General features: G+C 47.8%; 1 protein-coding gene across 1 annotated transcript in view; it reads left to right on the top strand.

Annotated features, from left to right (window-relative positions):
* LOC139262380 (cation channel sperm-associated auxiliary subunit beta-like) overlaps positions 1-10,532 on the top strand; it is an 85,840-nt gene extending 75,308 nt beyond the window's left edge. Inside the window, exon 4 of the mRNA XM_070877566.1 lies at positions 10,452-10,532. Within this exon, the coding sequence (XP_070733667.1) occupies positions 10,452-10,475 (24 nt within the window). The 3' untranslated portion in view covers positions 10,476-10,532. The remainder of the gene's footprint in view (positions 1-10,451) is intronic.
* The last annotated feature ends 7,261 nt before the right edge of the window (positions 10,533-17,793 follow it).

Raw genomic sequence — 17,793 nt, 5'->3', positions numbered from 1 at the left:
TTGGCGTACACAGTACTCTCAGTCAGAGTCGATACCGGGCTACCACACGTGGCTATCGCTTTCATTATTACTATACCCGGGTGTGTGCTGTGGAGATCCGAGATGAACGTCTCCCTGCCCTTTTTGGGTAGCACTATGCGGTTACCCCACAACAGGCAGTCTTCCTGAATGGACAGCTCATCCTTTCGCCGCTGGAACAGCTTGATTAGCTCTTGCATTTCAATGGGGATGCTGGCCCAGCTCCCATGCAGTACACAGTTTTTTTACTAGGGACAGCAGAGGATCTTGGTTGGCCCAAGTCTTAATCTGGCGAACCGTGACAGGTGATTTATCATTTTCAAATGCTTCCATGACCATCAACAAGACTGCGGGCTGCACCACCATTAACAAGTTTGCAGGCTGCGCCATTTCCACCTCCGTGGTGGGCAATGGTAGCTGACTGAGAGCATCCACACAGTTCTCGGTGCCTGGTCTGTGGCGGATGGTATAGTTATACGCTGATAGCGCGAGTGCCCACCTTTGTATGTGGGCTGAGGCATTAGTATTTATCACCTTGTTTTCAGCAAACAGGGATATGAGGGGCTTGTGATCGGTTTCCAGCTCAAATTTGAGGCCAAACAGGTACTGATGCATTTTCTTTATCCCAAACACACACGCTAATGCCTCTTTCTCAATCATGCTGTAGGCCCTCTCGGCCTTAGACAAGCTCCTGGAAGCATAGGCGACAGGTTGCAACTTCACCGCAACGTTAGCTTGATGTAATACACACCCGACTCTATACGACGATGCATCACATGTTAGCACAAGTCTTTTACACAGGTTATACAATACAAGCAGCTTGTTGGAGCATAAAATGTTTCTGGCTTTCTCAAAAGCAATTACTTGTTTTTTTTCCCATACCCAGTTCTCACCTTCACGCAATAATACATGTAGGGGCTCTAAGAGAGAGCTTAACCCCGGTAGGAAGTTACCAAAATAGTTGAGGAGTCCCAGGAACGATCGCAGCTCCGTGACTTTCTGTGTCCAGGGCACGTTCCTGATAGCCTCTGTCCTGGCGTCTGTGGGCCGAATGCCATCCGCCGTGATCTTTCTCCCCCAAAACTCCACTTCTGTTGCCATGAAGACGCATTTCGACCTCTTCAGCCGCAGCCCTATGCGATCCAGTCACTGGAGGACCTCCTCCAGGTTTTGTAGGTGCTCGATGGTGTCCCGACCCGTGACCAATATGTCGTCCTGAAAAACCACTGTGCATGGTACCGACTTGAGTAGTCTCTCCATGTTTCTCTGGAAGATCACTGCAGCCGACCGAATTCCAAATGGGCATCTGTTGTAGATGAACGATCCCTTGTGCGTGTTGATGCAGGTGAGGCCCTTCGAAGACTCCTCCAGCTCCTGCATCATGTAGGCCAAAGTCAAGTCGAGCTTGGTGAACATCTTGCCTCCTGCCAGTGTCGCAAATAGGTTGTCTGCCTTAGGTATCGGGTATTGGTCCTGCAGCGAGAAACGATTAATAGTTACTTTATAATCGCCGCAAATCCTGACCGTGCCATCACTTTTGAGTACTGGAACAATTGGGCTGGCCCACTCGCTGAACTCCACTGGGGAGATGATGCCCTCGCATTGCAGCCTGTCCAGCTCGATTTCCACTCTCTCCCTCATTGGTGAGGCCGCACCTGGAGTACTGCATGCAGTTTTGATCACCTTACTTAAGGAAGGATATACTAGCTTTGGAAGGGGTACAGAGACGATTCACCAGGCTGATTCCGGAGATGAGGGGGTTACCTTATGATGATAGATTGAGTAGACTGGGTCTTTACTCGTTGGAGTTCAGAAGGATGAGGGGTGATTTTATAGAAACATTTAAAATAATGAAAGGGATAGACAAGATAGAGGCAGAGAGATTGTTTCCACTGGTTGCGGAGACGAGAACTAGGGGGCACAGCCTCAAAATACGGGGGAGACAATTTAAAACTGAGTTGAGAAGGAATTTCTTCTCCCAGAGGGTTGTGAATCTATGGAATTCTCTGCCCAGGGAAGCAGCTGAGGCTAGCTCATTGAATGTATTCAAATCACAGATAGATAGATTTTTAACCAATAAGGGAATTAAGGGTTATGGGGGGCGGATAAGTGGAGCTGAGTCCACGGCCAAATCAGCCATGATCTTGTTGAATGGCGGAACAGGCTCGAGGGGCTAGATGGCCTACTCCTGTTCTTAATTCTTATGTTCTCATCATGTGAGGTACTGCTCGCGCCTTGTGGTGAATAGGCCGTGCCTCTGGGACCAAGTGAATCCGCACCTTCGCCCCAGAAAAGTTTCTAATGCCTGGCTCAAAAAGGGAAGGAAATTTGTTAAGAACCTGGGTACATGAGGCCTCATCGACATGTGATAGTGCTTGGATGTCATCCCAGTTCCAGCGGATTTTGCCCAGCCAGCTCCTTCAAGCAGTGTGGGGCCATCGCCCGGGACAATTCAGAATGGCAATTCATGCACCGTGCCCTCGTAGGTGACCTTGACCATGGCGCTGCCCAGGACAGTGATAAGCTCTTTGGTGTACGTTCTCAGTTTTGTGTGGATGGGGCTCAGGGCTGGTCTGAGTGCCTTGTTGCTCCACAGTCTCTCAAACATCTTTTTACTCATGATGGATTGGCTAGCCCCAGTGTCCAGTTCCATGGCTACGGGTAAGGTATTCAATTTTACATTTAGCATTATACGTGGACATTTCGTCGAAAATGTGTGCACACTGTGTACTTTAGCATCTGCCTCCTCTCTCTGAGGCTCGAAATTGCTTTAATCCACCATGGACCAATCTTCCTCTGCTCGTTGGAGGTGCCCCATTGTTCCACAGCTCTTGCAAACATACCCTTTGAAGCGGCATGAATAGGCTGAATGGAAGCCTCAACAACACCAACAAGGTGTGAATTGCCTTGCATTCATCCTTTGTTGCGGACACTGAGTCATCTAGGTCACCTGAGGCCTGCTGGCAGTTGCAGACTCGTGGGTTTTGCCCTGTATATTTCTGCTCGCAAACACAGTTCCAGTTAATTTATGAACATTGCTAGCCCTTGTGTGCTGAGAGATTTGTTTGGTGTTATCACTGGTGGACATAAACGCCTGTGCTATCGCAATGGCCTTACTGAGGGTCGGTGTCCCTACAGTCAAAAGTTTTCGTAGGATGGTCTCGTGGCCAATGCCCAGTACAAAAAAGTCTCTGAGCATTCAAACTCACATTGTCCTGCAAGTCGCCTTAGCTCGGCGACGTAGCTCGCCACTTCCTGACCTTCAGATCGCTGGCAAGTGCAGAATCGATACCTCGCCATCAGCACGCTCTCCCTTGAATTAAGCTGCTCCCGAACCAGTGTATATAGCTCCTCATATGACTTATCTGTGGGTTTCACTGGAGCCAGAAGATTCTTCATGAGGCTGTAGGTCGGTGCCCCGCAGACCGTGAGGAGGATCGCTTTCCTTTTTGCAGCGCTTCCTTCTCGTTGGCTACAAAGTACTGGAGTAGCCGTTCGACATAGGCTTCGCAGTCCTCACCCTCCGAGAACTTCTCCAGGATGCCCACAGTTTGCTGCATCTTTGCGTTGGATTCGTATACGTGTCGCCAGTTGTTGTGTTCCTAACACAGATGAGATTGCACATAGGGAGGTTAAAGTAACAGTGACCTCAGTCTTTATTAAGAGACTCCAGAGTGAGGAACAGGCCTTAGGGGCCGGCTTATATACAGTGCTCCCAAGGGATGCTGGGATTTCTTGGGACTTCAGGGGTGGTGGCGGAACATGGGAGTGCATGCTTCACAGATACACAACAGTATTGATACTTTTGCTCTCTGAGAATAGCGATATGAGCGGCTTATGGTCAGGTTCTAATTCGAACTTAAGCCCAAACAGATACTGATGCATTTTATTTTACCCTGCAAACGCATGCCAGAGCTTCTTTTTCAATCACGCTGTAGGCCCTTTCGGCCTTGGAAAAGCTCCTGGACGCATTAGTGACCGGTTGCAATGTCCCCGATTCGTTTGCTTGTTGCAAGACATACGACCCCGTATGAAGACGCATCGCAAGCTAGCACTAAACATTTACAAGGATCATACAGGACAAGTAGTTTGTTGGAACATAACAGATTTCGGGTTTGCTCAAAAGCTGTCTCTTGTGATTTCCTCCATTCCCAATCATCTCCCTTGCATCGCAACACGTGTAGAGGTTCTAGCAAGGTGCTTAACCCAGGTAGGAAAATAATTGAGGAATCCCAGGAATGACTGCAGCTCCATACGTTCTGTGCTCTCGGCGCATTCTTGATGGCCTCCGTCTTGGCGTCGATGGGTCTGATGCCGTCTGCCGCGATTCTTCTCCCTAAGAACTCGACCTCTGGCACCAGGAAAACACACTTTGAGCATTTCAACCTGAGTCCCACATGATCTAGCTGATTTAGAACGTCTTCCAGGTTCTGCAAGTGTTCGATGGTGTCCCGACCTGTGACCAGTATGTCGTCCTGGAAAACCATGGTGCACTGAACCAACTTTAGCAGACTCTCCGTGTTCCTTTGAAAAATAGCTGCGGCCGATCAAATCCCAAAAGGGCATCTATTGTAGATGAACAGACCTTTGTGCGTGTTGATGCAGGTGAGGCCTTTCAAAGATTCCGCCAGCTCCTGCATCATGTAGGCAGAGGTCAGGTCCAAATTGGTGAATGTCTTTCCTCCTGCTGGCGTCGCAAATAGGTCTTCTGCCTTGGGTAGCGGGTACTGGTCCTGCATCGAAAAACAGTTATTTGTTACTTTATAGTCCCCGCAAATTCTGACCGTGCCATCGCCCTTGAGAACCGGAACAATCGGACTGGACCACTCATTGAACTCCATCGGCGCGATGATGCCCTCTTGTTGCAGCCTGTCTAGCTCGATCACCACTTTCTCTCGCCTGTGCCTTGTTGTGAATGGGTCGTGTACTGGCAATCAAGTTGTTCTGCACCTTCGCCCCCAAGAAACTTCCGATGCTGGGCTCAAACAACGACGGAAACTTGCTCAGAACCTGGGCACATGAGGCGTCATCGACAGGCGACAGCGCTTGGATGTCGTCCCAGTTCCAGCAGATTTTTCCCAGCCAGCTTCTGCCGAACAGTGTGGGGCCATCTCCTGATACTATCCATAATGGTAGTTCGTGCACTGCTCCATCATAGGAGACTTTTACTGCTGCTCTGCCAGCTCTTTAGTGTAAGTTCTCAGCTTGGTGTGAATGGGACTCAGCTTGGGTCTGTGTGCCTTGTTGCACCACAGCCTGTCAAAGGCGTTTTTACTCATGATGAACTGACTCGCACCCATGTCTAATTCCATGGATACTGGAATTCCGTTCAGTTCAACTTTTAACATGATCGGTGGACATTTCGTGGTGAAGGTGTGTACCCAATATACTTCTGCCTCCTCGGTTTGAGTCTCTAGTTCAGTTTGATCCATCATGGATCTGTCTTCCTCTGCAACATGGTGGTTTGCAAGGTTTGCAGCTCATCTGCACATTCGCTGGAGGTGCCCCATTGTTCCACAGCCTTTGCACGCATAGTGTTTGAAATGGCATTGATGGGCTCAATGATCACCTCTGCAGCGCCAACAAGTTGTTAACTGCCTCGCATTAACACTTGATGGCGGACTCTGAGTCATGTGATGCCGTACAGCTGCAGGCGTGTACGTTCTGCCATATGCATTCCTGACTGAAAACGACGTTACTTTGTGTACAGTACTTGCCGAAACTGCTTTATGCTGCAAAATTTATTTGGTGTTATCGCTGGTGGACATAAATGCCTGGGCTATCGTTATGGCTTTGCTCAGGTTTGGTGTTTCAACAGTCAATAGTTTGCGAAGGATAACCTCATGGCCAATGCCAAGCACAAAAAAGTCTAAAGCATTTGCTCCAGGAATCCATCAAATTCGCAATGTCCTGCAAGATGCCTTGGTTTGGCGACATAGCTCACCACTTCCTGGCCTTCAGACTGTTGACATGCGTAAAATCGATACCTTGCCATCAGAACGTTCTCCTTCGGATTTATGTAGTCCCGGACCAATGTACACAGTTCTTCATACGATTTGGTTGTTGATTTCACCGGAGCAAGAAGATTCTGCATGAGGCCATAGGTTGTTGCCCTGCAGGCGATGAGGAGGATCGCCCTTCGTTTGGCAGCGTTCACACTCCCTTCCAGCTCGTTGGCCACAAAGTATTGGTCGAGTCGCTCCACGAAGGCCTCCCAATATTCCCCTTCTGAGAATTTCTCCAGGATACCAACAGTTCTCTGCATTTTTGCGTGATGGTTCGTTATCTTGTCGCCAGTTGTTATGTTCCCAATAAAGTTATGTGATTGAGTACTGTAGACGTGAGTAAGTGTGACCTTAGTCTCTTTATTCTAACTCCAGAGTGTTGGTACAGCATGGGGGGCCTGCTTATATACAGTGCTCCCAAGGGATGCTGGGATCCCTTGGGACTCCAACAGATACACCCCCTGGTGGCGATAGAATGTTGGTTACATAGGGTTGCATACATAACAGCTGCGTTGGCACTCAACCTCCTGCTCCGACATCACTGTTGGAGGCAACTTAGGCAGAGAGAAAGGCAGCAAAATGTGGCCAGAGGGTGGAGGGCCAACAGGGCTGTCAACAGGAGACCTTCCCCCTCCAAGGGTATTCCGTCAGCAGTTCTCCAACATCAATTTCATTGTTTAACAGTCTGTTCGAAGGCTGTGCTTCAGCAAGGACTTCGTCAAAGAGCTCTGCCATCTCCAGCAACCAGACCTCGAGCCTCAGACCAGGGTGAGGACGGCTCTCTCAGTGGCAGCCAAGGTCACCAAAGTGCTCAATTTCTATGCCAGCAGATCCTTCCAGTGTGCAACAGGAGACATCTCCAACATCTCCCAGTTTGCCATTCATTGCTGCATCCGCGAGGTCACAGATGCTCTGTACAGAAGGAGGCGGGACTGTATTTCCTTCCCCATCACCAGAGAGAAGCAGCTGGAGCTTACATGTGGCTTTGCTAGGCTAGTGTGCTTCGTTATGTCACAGGGCACCATTGACTGCACCCACGTCACTTTGCAGGGACCGCATCACAATCCTGAGGTGTTCCATAATCACAAAGGTTATCATTCACTGAATATGCAGTTGGTGTGCGACTACACACACTGAATCCTCACCATCAATGCACACTATCCTGGCAGCATCCACGATGCGTTCATTCTGCGCCAGACCGATGTGCCAGCTCTCTTCCAGCCACTACATCAAGCTCGCAGCTAGTTGTTCAGAAAAAAGGGCTATCATTTCTCCACCTGGCTCATGACACCCCTACGCAACCCCAACACTTGGGGTTGCATAGGGGTGTCATATAATGCGAGCCATGTGGAGCAGACCATCGGCGTGCTCAAGCAATGGTTCCGCTGCCTTGACCGCTCGGGAAGAGTCCCCCAGTACTCGGCTGAGCAGGTATGCCTTTTCGTCATCGTCTGCTGCATGCTCCACAACTTGGCCATCATGAGGGCGCAACCACTGCCACCAGGCATAGCTCCACATTCTTAGGAGGAGGACAAGGAAGAGGATAAGCAGGAGGAGGAGCAGGAGGAGGAGCAAGAGGAGGAGAAGGAGGAGGGGGAAAAGGAGCAGGAGCAGCAACAGCAGCGACGGTGGAGGTTTACCTATTCTAGAAATCCTTTGCAGTGTGTTTCCTGTAGCTGCAGCATGGCTGGTGGAAGTCTGCTGAGTATCAGGGCCAGAGACGACAGATGGCCTTGTAGGATGATCTCGATCAGCTCTGGGTCTGAGGCTAGGCGGCGGCAGTCTGGGCTAGCTAGGTGACAGGCAGTGACAAGTGCAATGGTGGAGTGGCATTGATGGGTTCAAGAATGCTGTCATCCTGAGAGAGGACAGCAGGTTCCTGCTCCACTGACCCACTCTCGTTCCCCGAGGCAGCACCTCAGCATCCCCACCAATCTGCTGGAGCACAGATTGGTGGCCTGCTGTGACACTGTGAGATCCCTGGTTGACTCTGGTGGACACAGCAGCAATGGCAGCAGTCAGAGCTCGCTTGGCATCCAGCTAAGACTGCATGAGAGCAGTCTGAGCTTCCATGCCACCGACCATTGTCTGCATTATAGCTCTAAGACATTACGTTGCTTCCGCCTGTGCTGCAGTAGACACTGTCACATCGCCCATGAGATCTGGATCCGCACGGTTTCTCTGGGAGCCAACCATTGTCTGCAGACTGGAAATGATCAGCTCCATGGTGTGTGCAGACCTCTGTGCAATGTTAGATGTCGACTCTTTAACGCTCCTTGTCATTGCAGAGAGGTTCTCGGGCATCCTTGTCACGGCATGTATCATGTCGGTGTACATGGCCATCATCCTTCTTGTGAACGCCTCCCCATCAAGGTCCTCATCTGAGTCCTGTGCAGCAGAACTCACGTACGAACTCTCCCTCCAGGGAACCAGCTCCGAAGTATCCTTTCCCCTTGACCTTGTTGAAGCCTGCTAGGCCCCGATGCATCACCCAACGCAGATCTCTCTGTTAAGCTAACCTCTAAGGACTGTGCAGTGCCAGTCTCTGAGGTGGTACCTTGGGGTGAGAGATGCAATAATGCGGTGTTTGGGTCCTCCTCCTCTTCTCCTTCGTCATTGTCATGGAGTGAGTGGGGGACTCAGGTACAGGCTGAACATCTGCTTGCTGATTATTGGATTGCATAAATTGCACAAGACCTGTGGCAATGGCCTCTTTCCAGTTGCTGGGAAGAGCGCATCCCTCCTTCTCTCAACTGTCCCCACCAATGCCATGTCATTAAATCACCGTGCCCTCTCCATTCCAGCTGGATTTGCAGCAGCCATCCCAGAAACCTCTTCCACTTGCTCTCAGCTCTCCCTCAAATGCAGCACTGGTAAAAATGAGTAGCTGCAGCTTAATATAACCTCCCCTTTAAGAGCTGGAATGAGCCAGTGTGAAGGATTGAAGGATGATTGCTGAATACAAGTCACCTGAAATTGGGTAGCGCTCTGCTGTTAGCGCCCCTGCAGCGCCCCACTGATGTCATTAGCGCCTCATTTACCGCCCCCTTCCTTCCTGGGGCACTAAAGCCCAATTTAGAAGAAGTTAGGATTGTTTGTGCCTGGCGCTAACTTTTCAACATTTTAAAAGTTAACACCCCAAAAGGGGTGCTACCAAATTTCTACCCCTAGAGTTTAGCCTACTTCCCTACCTTATAGACTAAAAAAACTGTAATACCAACCAATCAGTTTTGTTTTCTGTTTTGAAGGTTCCTCGCGTTGCTTCTCTCTTTATAGCACCGCCGCCACTCTCGTCGTTTCATCTCTGGTTTGCTCCTCTCACTGCTGCCCTCACTATTCGCACTGCCTCTCTCTCTTTATAGTGCCGCCGCCGGTGCTCTTGCTGTTTCATCTCATGTTTGCTCCTCTTACTTTGCTCAAGTTCATGATGCATTCGAGACAGTTTTCGAGAGCTGTGTGTCGAGGAAACAACTCAGGAACAAGCTATTTTAGATCTAACTTTGTGTAATGAGACAGGGTTAATTAGTAATCTATAGTAAAGGATCTTCTGGGGAAGCTTGATCATAATATAATATAATTTAATATTAAGTTTGAGAGTTATGTTGTTAAATCCAAAACTAGGGTCTTAAATTTAAACAAAGCTAATTATGGAGGTATGAGGGGTGACTTGGCTGAGGTAGATTAGGAAATTAGATGAAAAGATATGAAGGTAGATAAGAAATGGCAAACATTTAAAGAAATAATTCATAATTCTCACTGAATATACATTATCATGAGGAATAAAAACACCACTGGAAAAGTGGTACAGCCATGGCTAACTAGAAAAGTTAAGGATAGTATTGGATTAAAAGAAGCTTACAATATTGCCAAAAAGGTAAGTCTGATGATTGGAAAGGTTTTAAAAATCAGCAAAGGATGACCAAGAAATTGATAAAGAGGGAAAATAGAATGAGAGTAATCTAGCAAGAAATATAAAAACAGATTGTTCGAACTTATAGATGTATATAAAATGGACAAGATTAGTGAAAGCAAACATGGGTCTCATAGAGGCAGAGACAGAAGAAATTATAATGGGGAATAAGGAAATGGCAGAGACATTAAGCAAATATTTTGAGTCTGCCTTCACAGTGGGGGGACACAAAGAACATACCGGAAATTGTGGGAAACCAAGAGTGTAATGAAAGTGAGGAACTTAAATTAATTAATATTAGTAAATGAAAGGTACAGGCAAAGTTAATGGGACTAAAAGCTGACAAATCTCCTGTGTAGGGATCCCAGAGAAACCTGGTTCCGAATTGTTCGAAGTTAATCCGTATTGATGATAGTGATTTAGCTTTTTTCAGCACAAGCAAGACATTAGCATCTATTTTCCAGTTGCTGGATTTTTGGCGCCCGCGCATGTTAACATACGATTTTTTTTGTGTACAGTTGCATCAGAAAAGGAAACGGTGACTTCCGCCAAAGAAATATTTGAATTTGGTGCAGCTCTCGCCGAAGTTAGTTTGGGGAACAGAGCACTGCTGGGGAGAAGCTGGCTGGCAAAACTAAACTGGAAATGGGATGATGTCCATGCCATGTCATTAGAGGAACGGACCTCCTGCTCAACAGTTATAAAGTGATTTGAACATCTCTTTCAGCCAGGTGTGGGCACTTTCAAAGGGGCCAAAGTCAAAATCTACATCACACAGGATGCTAGACCGGTCCATCACAAGGCCAGAGCTGTACCCTGTGTGATGAGGGAAAAGATTGAACACGAACTAGACAGGCTTCTGCGGGAAGGCATTATATCACCTGTGGAATTTAGCGACTGGGCAAGTCCCATCGTCCCAGTCATGAAGCCTGATGGATCCGTACGAATCTGTGGGGACTACAAATCTATCATAAACAGAGTCTCCCTACAGGACCAGTACCCGCTGCCCAGAGTGGAGGACTTATTTGCCACATTGGCTGGAGGTAAACTTTTCTCAAAATTAGACCTCACATCTGCGTATATGATGCAAGAATTGACCGAGGAATCCAAGCTACTCACCACCATCAACACACATCGAGGCCTTTTCATGTACAATCGATGCCCATTCGGCATCAGGTCGGGAGCTGTCATATTCCAGCGCAACATGGAGAGTATGCTCAAGTCCATCCAGGGGACGGTTGTATTTCAAGACGACATACTTATACCGACTCCCATCTCCGTAATTTGGAGGAAGTACGAAAGCGGTTGGATCGGGTCGGCCTACGAGTCAAGAAATCCAAGTGCCTGTTTCTCGCACCCGAGGTTGAATTTTTGGGCAGAAGGATTGCCGCTGATGGAATCTGCCCAACAGAGTCCAAAACAGAAGCAATTCGCCTGGCACCCAGGCCCCGGAATGTGTCAGAATTGCGCGCCTTTCTCGGGCTACTCAATTACTTTGGGAACTTTATGCAGAACTTAAGCACGCTGCTGGAGCCTCTCCACGTGCTACTCAGGGAGGGGTGCGATTGGTTTTGGGGGGACGCCCAGGAACTCGCCTTCAATAAGGCACGCAACCTTCTGTGTTCCAACGGTGTTTTGACTTTCTTTGACCCAGGTAAAAAGTTAGTTCTCACATGCGATGCGTCAGCGTATGTGGTCGGGTGCGTTTTGCAACATGTCAATAGTTGTCGCACCCGAGGTTGAATTTTTGAAATCGTTGAGGCAAAGTAAGCTGACTGAGTATCATGACAGAAATTTGAGGGGGAGATGGAATGAGATAGGGGACAAAAGTGTTTGTACTAAACTATGGCAGGGGTCCCAAATGGCTTGCAGGGACAGTAATGGGCAAGGAAGGAAACAGGCTACTGGTAGTACAAATGGACAATGGAAAAACCTGCCAGAGGCATGTAGACCAAGTCAAAAGCAGATTTACCAACAACACTGCGGAACCAGAGGCAGACTACAATGTGGAACTCGCACCACACCTGGTGGACAGACAGAGGGAACAACCTGAGGAAAGGGCAATCCCAACAGACAGCCCAGGCAAGTCAACAACAATCACACCAATTGAAACAGACAACCCAGGCGAGATACCAGCAACCACACCCAAAGAAAAACAGACACCAAGGCAAACAACTGAACCACAACTCAGACGTTCCACGCGAGAGCGTAGCCCACCTGAGAGACTGAACCTATAAAGACAATAAAACCTTGGGGGAGGGTGATGTCATGTATCTTACATTATTATATCTAACTGTATCCTAACATGCTATACATGACTGTAATAAGATATGACCTGTAACCACTAGCATACCTTACCACCAGGGGTGCACTTGCAAGAGACAGATATATAAGGGCAGGTCTCAGGCAAGTGCAGCATTCCAGAGTTGTGAAATAAAGGTGCAGGTCCAGAGTGACATTGACTTCACTATATGCCTCGTGTGAATCTGTACTGAGGGGACAGGACTTTACAAAGATCATCTCTCATTCTCCTGAATTCCAATGAGTCGAGACCCAACCTACTCAACCTTTCCTCATAAGACAACCCCCTCATCTCTGGAATCAACCTAGTGAACCTTCTCTGAACTGCCTCCAAAGCAAGTATATCCTTTCGTAAATATGGAAACCAGAACTGCACACAGTATTCCAGGTGCGGCCTCACCAATACCCTGTACAACTGTAGCAAGACTTCCATGCTTTTATACCTCATCTGTGGCTAACTTAGGAAATAAAGGATGGTATCCGATTAAAAACAGTGGCCAAAACTAGTGGGAGGACAGAAGACTGGGAAGCTTTTAAATGCCAGCAAAGAACGACTAAAAAAATGATTAAGAAAGGGAAGATAGACTATGAAAGTAAACTAGTGCAAAATATAAAAACAGATAGCAAGAGAAGGGAAAAGGGTGGCTAAAGTAAATGTTGGTCCCTTAGAGGACGAGACCAGGGAATTAGTAATGGGGAACATGGAGATGGAAGAATCTCTGAACAAATATTTTGTACCAGTCTTTATGGTAGAGGACACTAACAATATTCCAACAGTGGATAGTCTAGGGGCTATAGAGAGGCGAGGAACTTAACACAATCACAATCACAAAGGAAGCGGTACTCAGAAAGATAAATCCCCTGGACCTGATGGCTTGCATCCTAGGGTCTTAATAGAAGGAGCGGCAGGGTTTGTGGATGCATTGGTTGTAATTTAACAAAATTCCCTGGATTCTGTGGAGGTCCCAGCAGATTGGAAAACGGCAAATGTAACTGCCCTATTTAAAAAAGGCAGACGAAAAGCAGGAAACTATAGACCAGTTAGCCTAACATCTGTGGTTGGGAAAATGTTGGAGTCCATTATTAAAGAAGCAGTAGCAGGACATTTGGAAAAGCAAAATTCAGTCAAGCAGAGTCAGCATGGATTTATGAAAGGGAAGTCATGTTTAACAAATTTGCTGGAGTTCTTTGAGGATGTAACGAACAGGGTAGATAAAGGGGATCCATGGATGTGGTGTATTTGGACTTCCAGAAGGTATTTGACAAGGTGCCACATAAAAGGTTACTGCACAAGATAAAAGTTCACTAGGTTGGGGGTAATATATTAGCATGGATAGAGGATTGGCTAACTAACAGAGAACAGAGAGTCGGGATAAATGGTTCATTCTCTGGTTGGCAATCAGTAACTAGTGGGGTGCCGCAGGGATCAGTGTTGGGACCCCAACTATTTACAATCTATATTAACAACTTGGAAGAAAGGATTGAGTGTAATGTAGCCAAGTTTGCTGACGATACAAAGATGGGAGGAAAAGCAATGAGTGAGGAAGACAGAAAAAATCTGCAAAAGGACATAGACGGCTAAGTGAGTGGACAAAAATTTGGCAGATGGAGTATGTCGTATATTAGGCACCTTCAGTAATGACTCCACGAGGCAGGGTATGGTACTTAAACTGTGCAGACCTGCAGTCCTTTATTAGCAGCTCCTGAGTGCCGACAACAAGCTGTGAGTTCCCTTTTTAAACTGGGTTACCTGCCGTGTGCAGGCAACCCCTGGGTCTCCAGCAACAGCACCCTCTGGTGTACCGGTAAGGTGTGTACAGAACAAGGGTACATTCAATGTGGCATAACAGTGTTAAGACATCACACAATGAACAGGCATGCCTACACAACAGAGTATAATGTTGGAAAGTGTGAGGTCATGCGCTTTGGCAGAAAAAAATCAAAGAGCAAGTTATTATTTAAATGGAGAAAGATTGCAAAGTGCCGCAGTACAGCGGGACCTGGGGGTACCTATGCATGAAACACAAAAGGATAGTATGCAGGTACAGCAAGTGATCAGGAAGGCCAATGGTATCTTGGCCTTGATTGCAAAAGGGATGGAGTATAAAAGCAGGGAACTCTTACTACAGCTATATAAGGTATTGGTGAGGCCACACCTGGAATACTGCGTGCAGTTTTGGTTTCCATATTTAGGAAAAGATATACTTGCTTTGGAGGCAGTTCAGAGAAGATTCACTAGATTGATTCCGGGGATGAGGAAAGGTTGAGTACGTTGGGCCTCAACTCATTGGAGTTCAGAAGAATGAGAGGTGATCTTATTGAAACGTATAAGATTATGAGGGGTTTGACAAGGTGGATGCAGGGAGGATGCTTCCACTGATGAGGGCGACTAGAACTAGGGGGCAGGATAAGGGGCCGCCCATTTAAAACAGAGATGAGGAGGAATTACTTCTCTTAGAGGGTTGTAAATCTGTGGAATTTGCTGCCTCGGAGAGCTGTGGAAGCTGGGACATTGAATAAATTTAAGACATAAATAGACAGCTTCTTGAGAGATAAGGCGATAAGGGGTTATGGGGAGCGGGCAGGGAAGTGGAGCTGAGTCCATGATCAGATCAGCCATGATCTTATTGAATGGCGGAGCAGACTCGAGGGGCCATATGGCCTACTCCTGTTTCTATTTCTCATGCTCTTATGATATTGTGCAGGCGATTATTGAAGGCTGTAGGAGTCTCTTCTGGGCGCTGCTTGTTCTGATTAAGCAGAGCCACTAAGTTCAAGTTTTGGATCTCTAAATGGTTTAGGATCTCGGTCATGAGTACATCGGCCACTGCGCCAGGCTGGAGAACAGTGTCTGGCAGATTATCTTTTAGAGAGGGAAGAGGCCAAGAAGAGGACTTGTGTTAAGTCTCTCTCTTCCAACTCGGGGTGACCCCTCCTGAAATGTGCTCACCTCCTATTAACTTCCAGTGGGTCGTCCCCATAATTAATGGGCCCCAACTCGTGGCTACACGCCGTGGCGTCAGCAGCAGATATGGACCGTGAGTCGGTATGGTTACTGGTGATATGACCGTACATATTACATCGTAAAGAAGTGGTTACTACAGCTATGATTGGCTCTTGTGTCTCCAAGGTATCCCATCCTACACCATCCTCCTGGGGATTTTACTGACTGCCTTCCTTTTCCCAATCTGTCTCCCCCTTGTCCCCTTCTGCTGTCTCTATTATGGCTCCCCGTGTTACTGCGGATACCAGGTACTGCTGCTTCCCTAACTTACTTTTTGCCTCGCTGTTTCTAGTTGGCACTGGGAGTGGTCTGCCTCCCTATGTGGCTTCTTAACTACTTCCCTTAATGCACCCCTAGCATATTCTATCTCTTGCTGGAGCCTCAAGTTTTCCAATTTATATTTTTTTAGCTCTAATTTGTTTTCATTTGCTTCAACAATGGCTGATGTGGCATTTAAATTTGAGAGGCTTTGTTGTTGTAGCGATGAAGCTGCCTGTTCGGCCCCTCTTTCTAATTGCCTAATACTGTGGTTTAATCGACCAATTTCTTGTCTTAAATGCTGTATTTCTCCTTCTTTTAACTGCTTCACAAGTTGGAGGCCTTCTTCCTTTTGTTGTTTTATACCTTCAAATTCTCTTTCTTTTAGTTGACTCTCTTTTACTTGCAATCCTTTCAAATCCTGTATCACTTTGGTCTCCTGCCTCATTAATTCCTCATCTCTCCAGGCACAATAAAATGCGTTGAATGCCACAAGACCACAATGCTCCCCGAAGGACGCAGGTTGACCCTTGTGGAGGTACCGTGCCTGTGCCTTTAACCCTTCTATGTCTTGTATCGGGAACTTTTTGGACAACTTCACCTGATAAACGAGCTCAACATTTCTTTTTATTGTTGGCTTTCTGTTCATGACCGATCCCTTCATCCTGTGTCTTTTGAATATATTTACTAGTGGATCCCCACTTACACAACTATCGAGACGACTGCTCCTTAGTGTAAAGTCCTTACTCAATGGCACAAAACCCACTCAAGGCACATTCTATGGACAAGGTCACTCTATGACCTGAACCTTTATTCACAGGACCAAGAAGTGATGACCCTGCGTGGACCTCCCTTTATATACCTGGATGACCAGGTAAGGAGTGTTTCCCACAAGTTCACCCCCTGTGGTCAAGGTGTGCAATGCTTAAGTATATACAGTATTGCAGTGGTGCTACATAGAGGTTACATACATGCCATCACCTCCCCCCAAAGTCTTATTGGGATCATAGGCTAAGTCTTTCAGGTGGACTACGCTCCCTTATGGAGTGCCGCAGTTGGGGCTCTGGTTATTGAGCCTTGGCGTGAGTGTCTGTCACCTGTGGTGATTCCGGCCTGTCCGGGCTGACTGCCGGGACTGTGCATGCTGCTGAATGTTCTTGTTGCTCGTTCACTGGCGGTGGTGTGAGCACCATCTCATGATCTTCCTCGGGTTCCTCAGTGTCTATGCTGAACCTATTTTTAACTTGGTCCAAATGCTTACGGCATATCTGCCCATTGTTAAGTTCAACCACGATGACCCTGTTCCCCTCTTTGTCTATTACAGTACCCTCAAGCCATTTGGGCCCCAAGGCGGGATTGAGGACAAATACGGGGTCATTTATTTTTATACATCTCCCCCTTGAGTTTCGGTCATGGTACTCGTTTTGGGATTGGCGCTTGCCCTCAACTATGTTGGTCAGGACTGGGTGAATGAGGGACAACCGAGTTTTGAGTGTTCATTTCATAAGTAGCTCAGCGGGCGGGACCTCCGTGAGTGAGTGCGGTTGGGATCTATAGGCCAGCAGGAGGAACGATAGGCGGCATTGAAGGGAGGGTCCTTGAATCCTGAGCATACCTTGTTTAATGATTTGGACCGCACGTTCCACCTGGCCATTGGAGGTCGGCTTGAACGGTGCTGTCCTGACATGGTTGATGCCATTGCCCGAAATGAACTCCCTAGCTCGTGAAACATGTGCCATTATCGCTAACAAGGATGTTCGGCAAGTCGTGGGTTGCAAAGACCGCACGTAGACTCTCCACAGTGGTGGATGTCGTGCACAAATTCAAAATGATGCACTCGATCCATTTCGAGTACGCATCTACCACAATGAGAAACATTTTTCCCATGAACGGGCCCGCGTAGTCTGCATGAATACTTGACCATGGCTGAGCGGGGCCTCCCTGGGGGCATTACCACTGCGAACACAGTGTTCCAGGGCTGAATCAATTCCCGGCCACCAAACATGTGACCGGGCAATGGCCTTCATCAGAACGATGCCTGGATGCTCACTGTGGAGTTCCCTGATGAATGCCTTCCTGCCCCTCTGGGGCAAGACTATCCGGCTGCCCCATAGTAGGCAGTCAGCTTGGATGGAGAGCTCATCCATCTGCCTGTGAAACGGTCTGACCTCAGGGCATGCTCCGTGTGCGGGCGCCCAATCCCTAGTCAGGACACATTTCTTAATCAGAGATAGGAGGGGATCTCTGTTTGTCCAGATTTTGATCTGGCGGGCTGTGATGGGGGAGCCTGCGCTGTC

This window comes from Pristiophorus japonicus, chromosome 4 (genome assembly GCF_044704955.1).
Source record: "Pristiophorus japonicus isolate sPriJap1 chromosome 4, sPriJap1.hap1, whole genome shotgun sequence".
Lineage (NCBI taxonomy): Eukaryota > Metazoa > Chordata > Chondrichthyes > Pristiophoridae > Pristiophorus > Pristiophorus japonicus.
The sequence above is the reverse complement of the archived record's forward strand: the minus strand, read 5'-3'. Positions and strand labels throughout refer to the sequence as shown.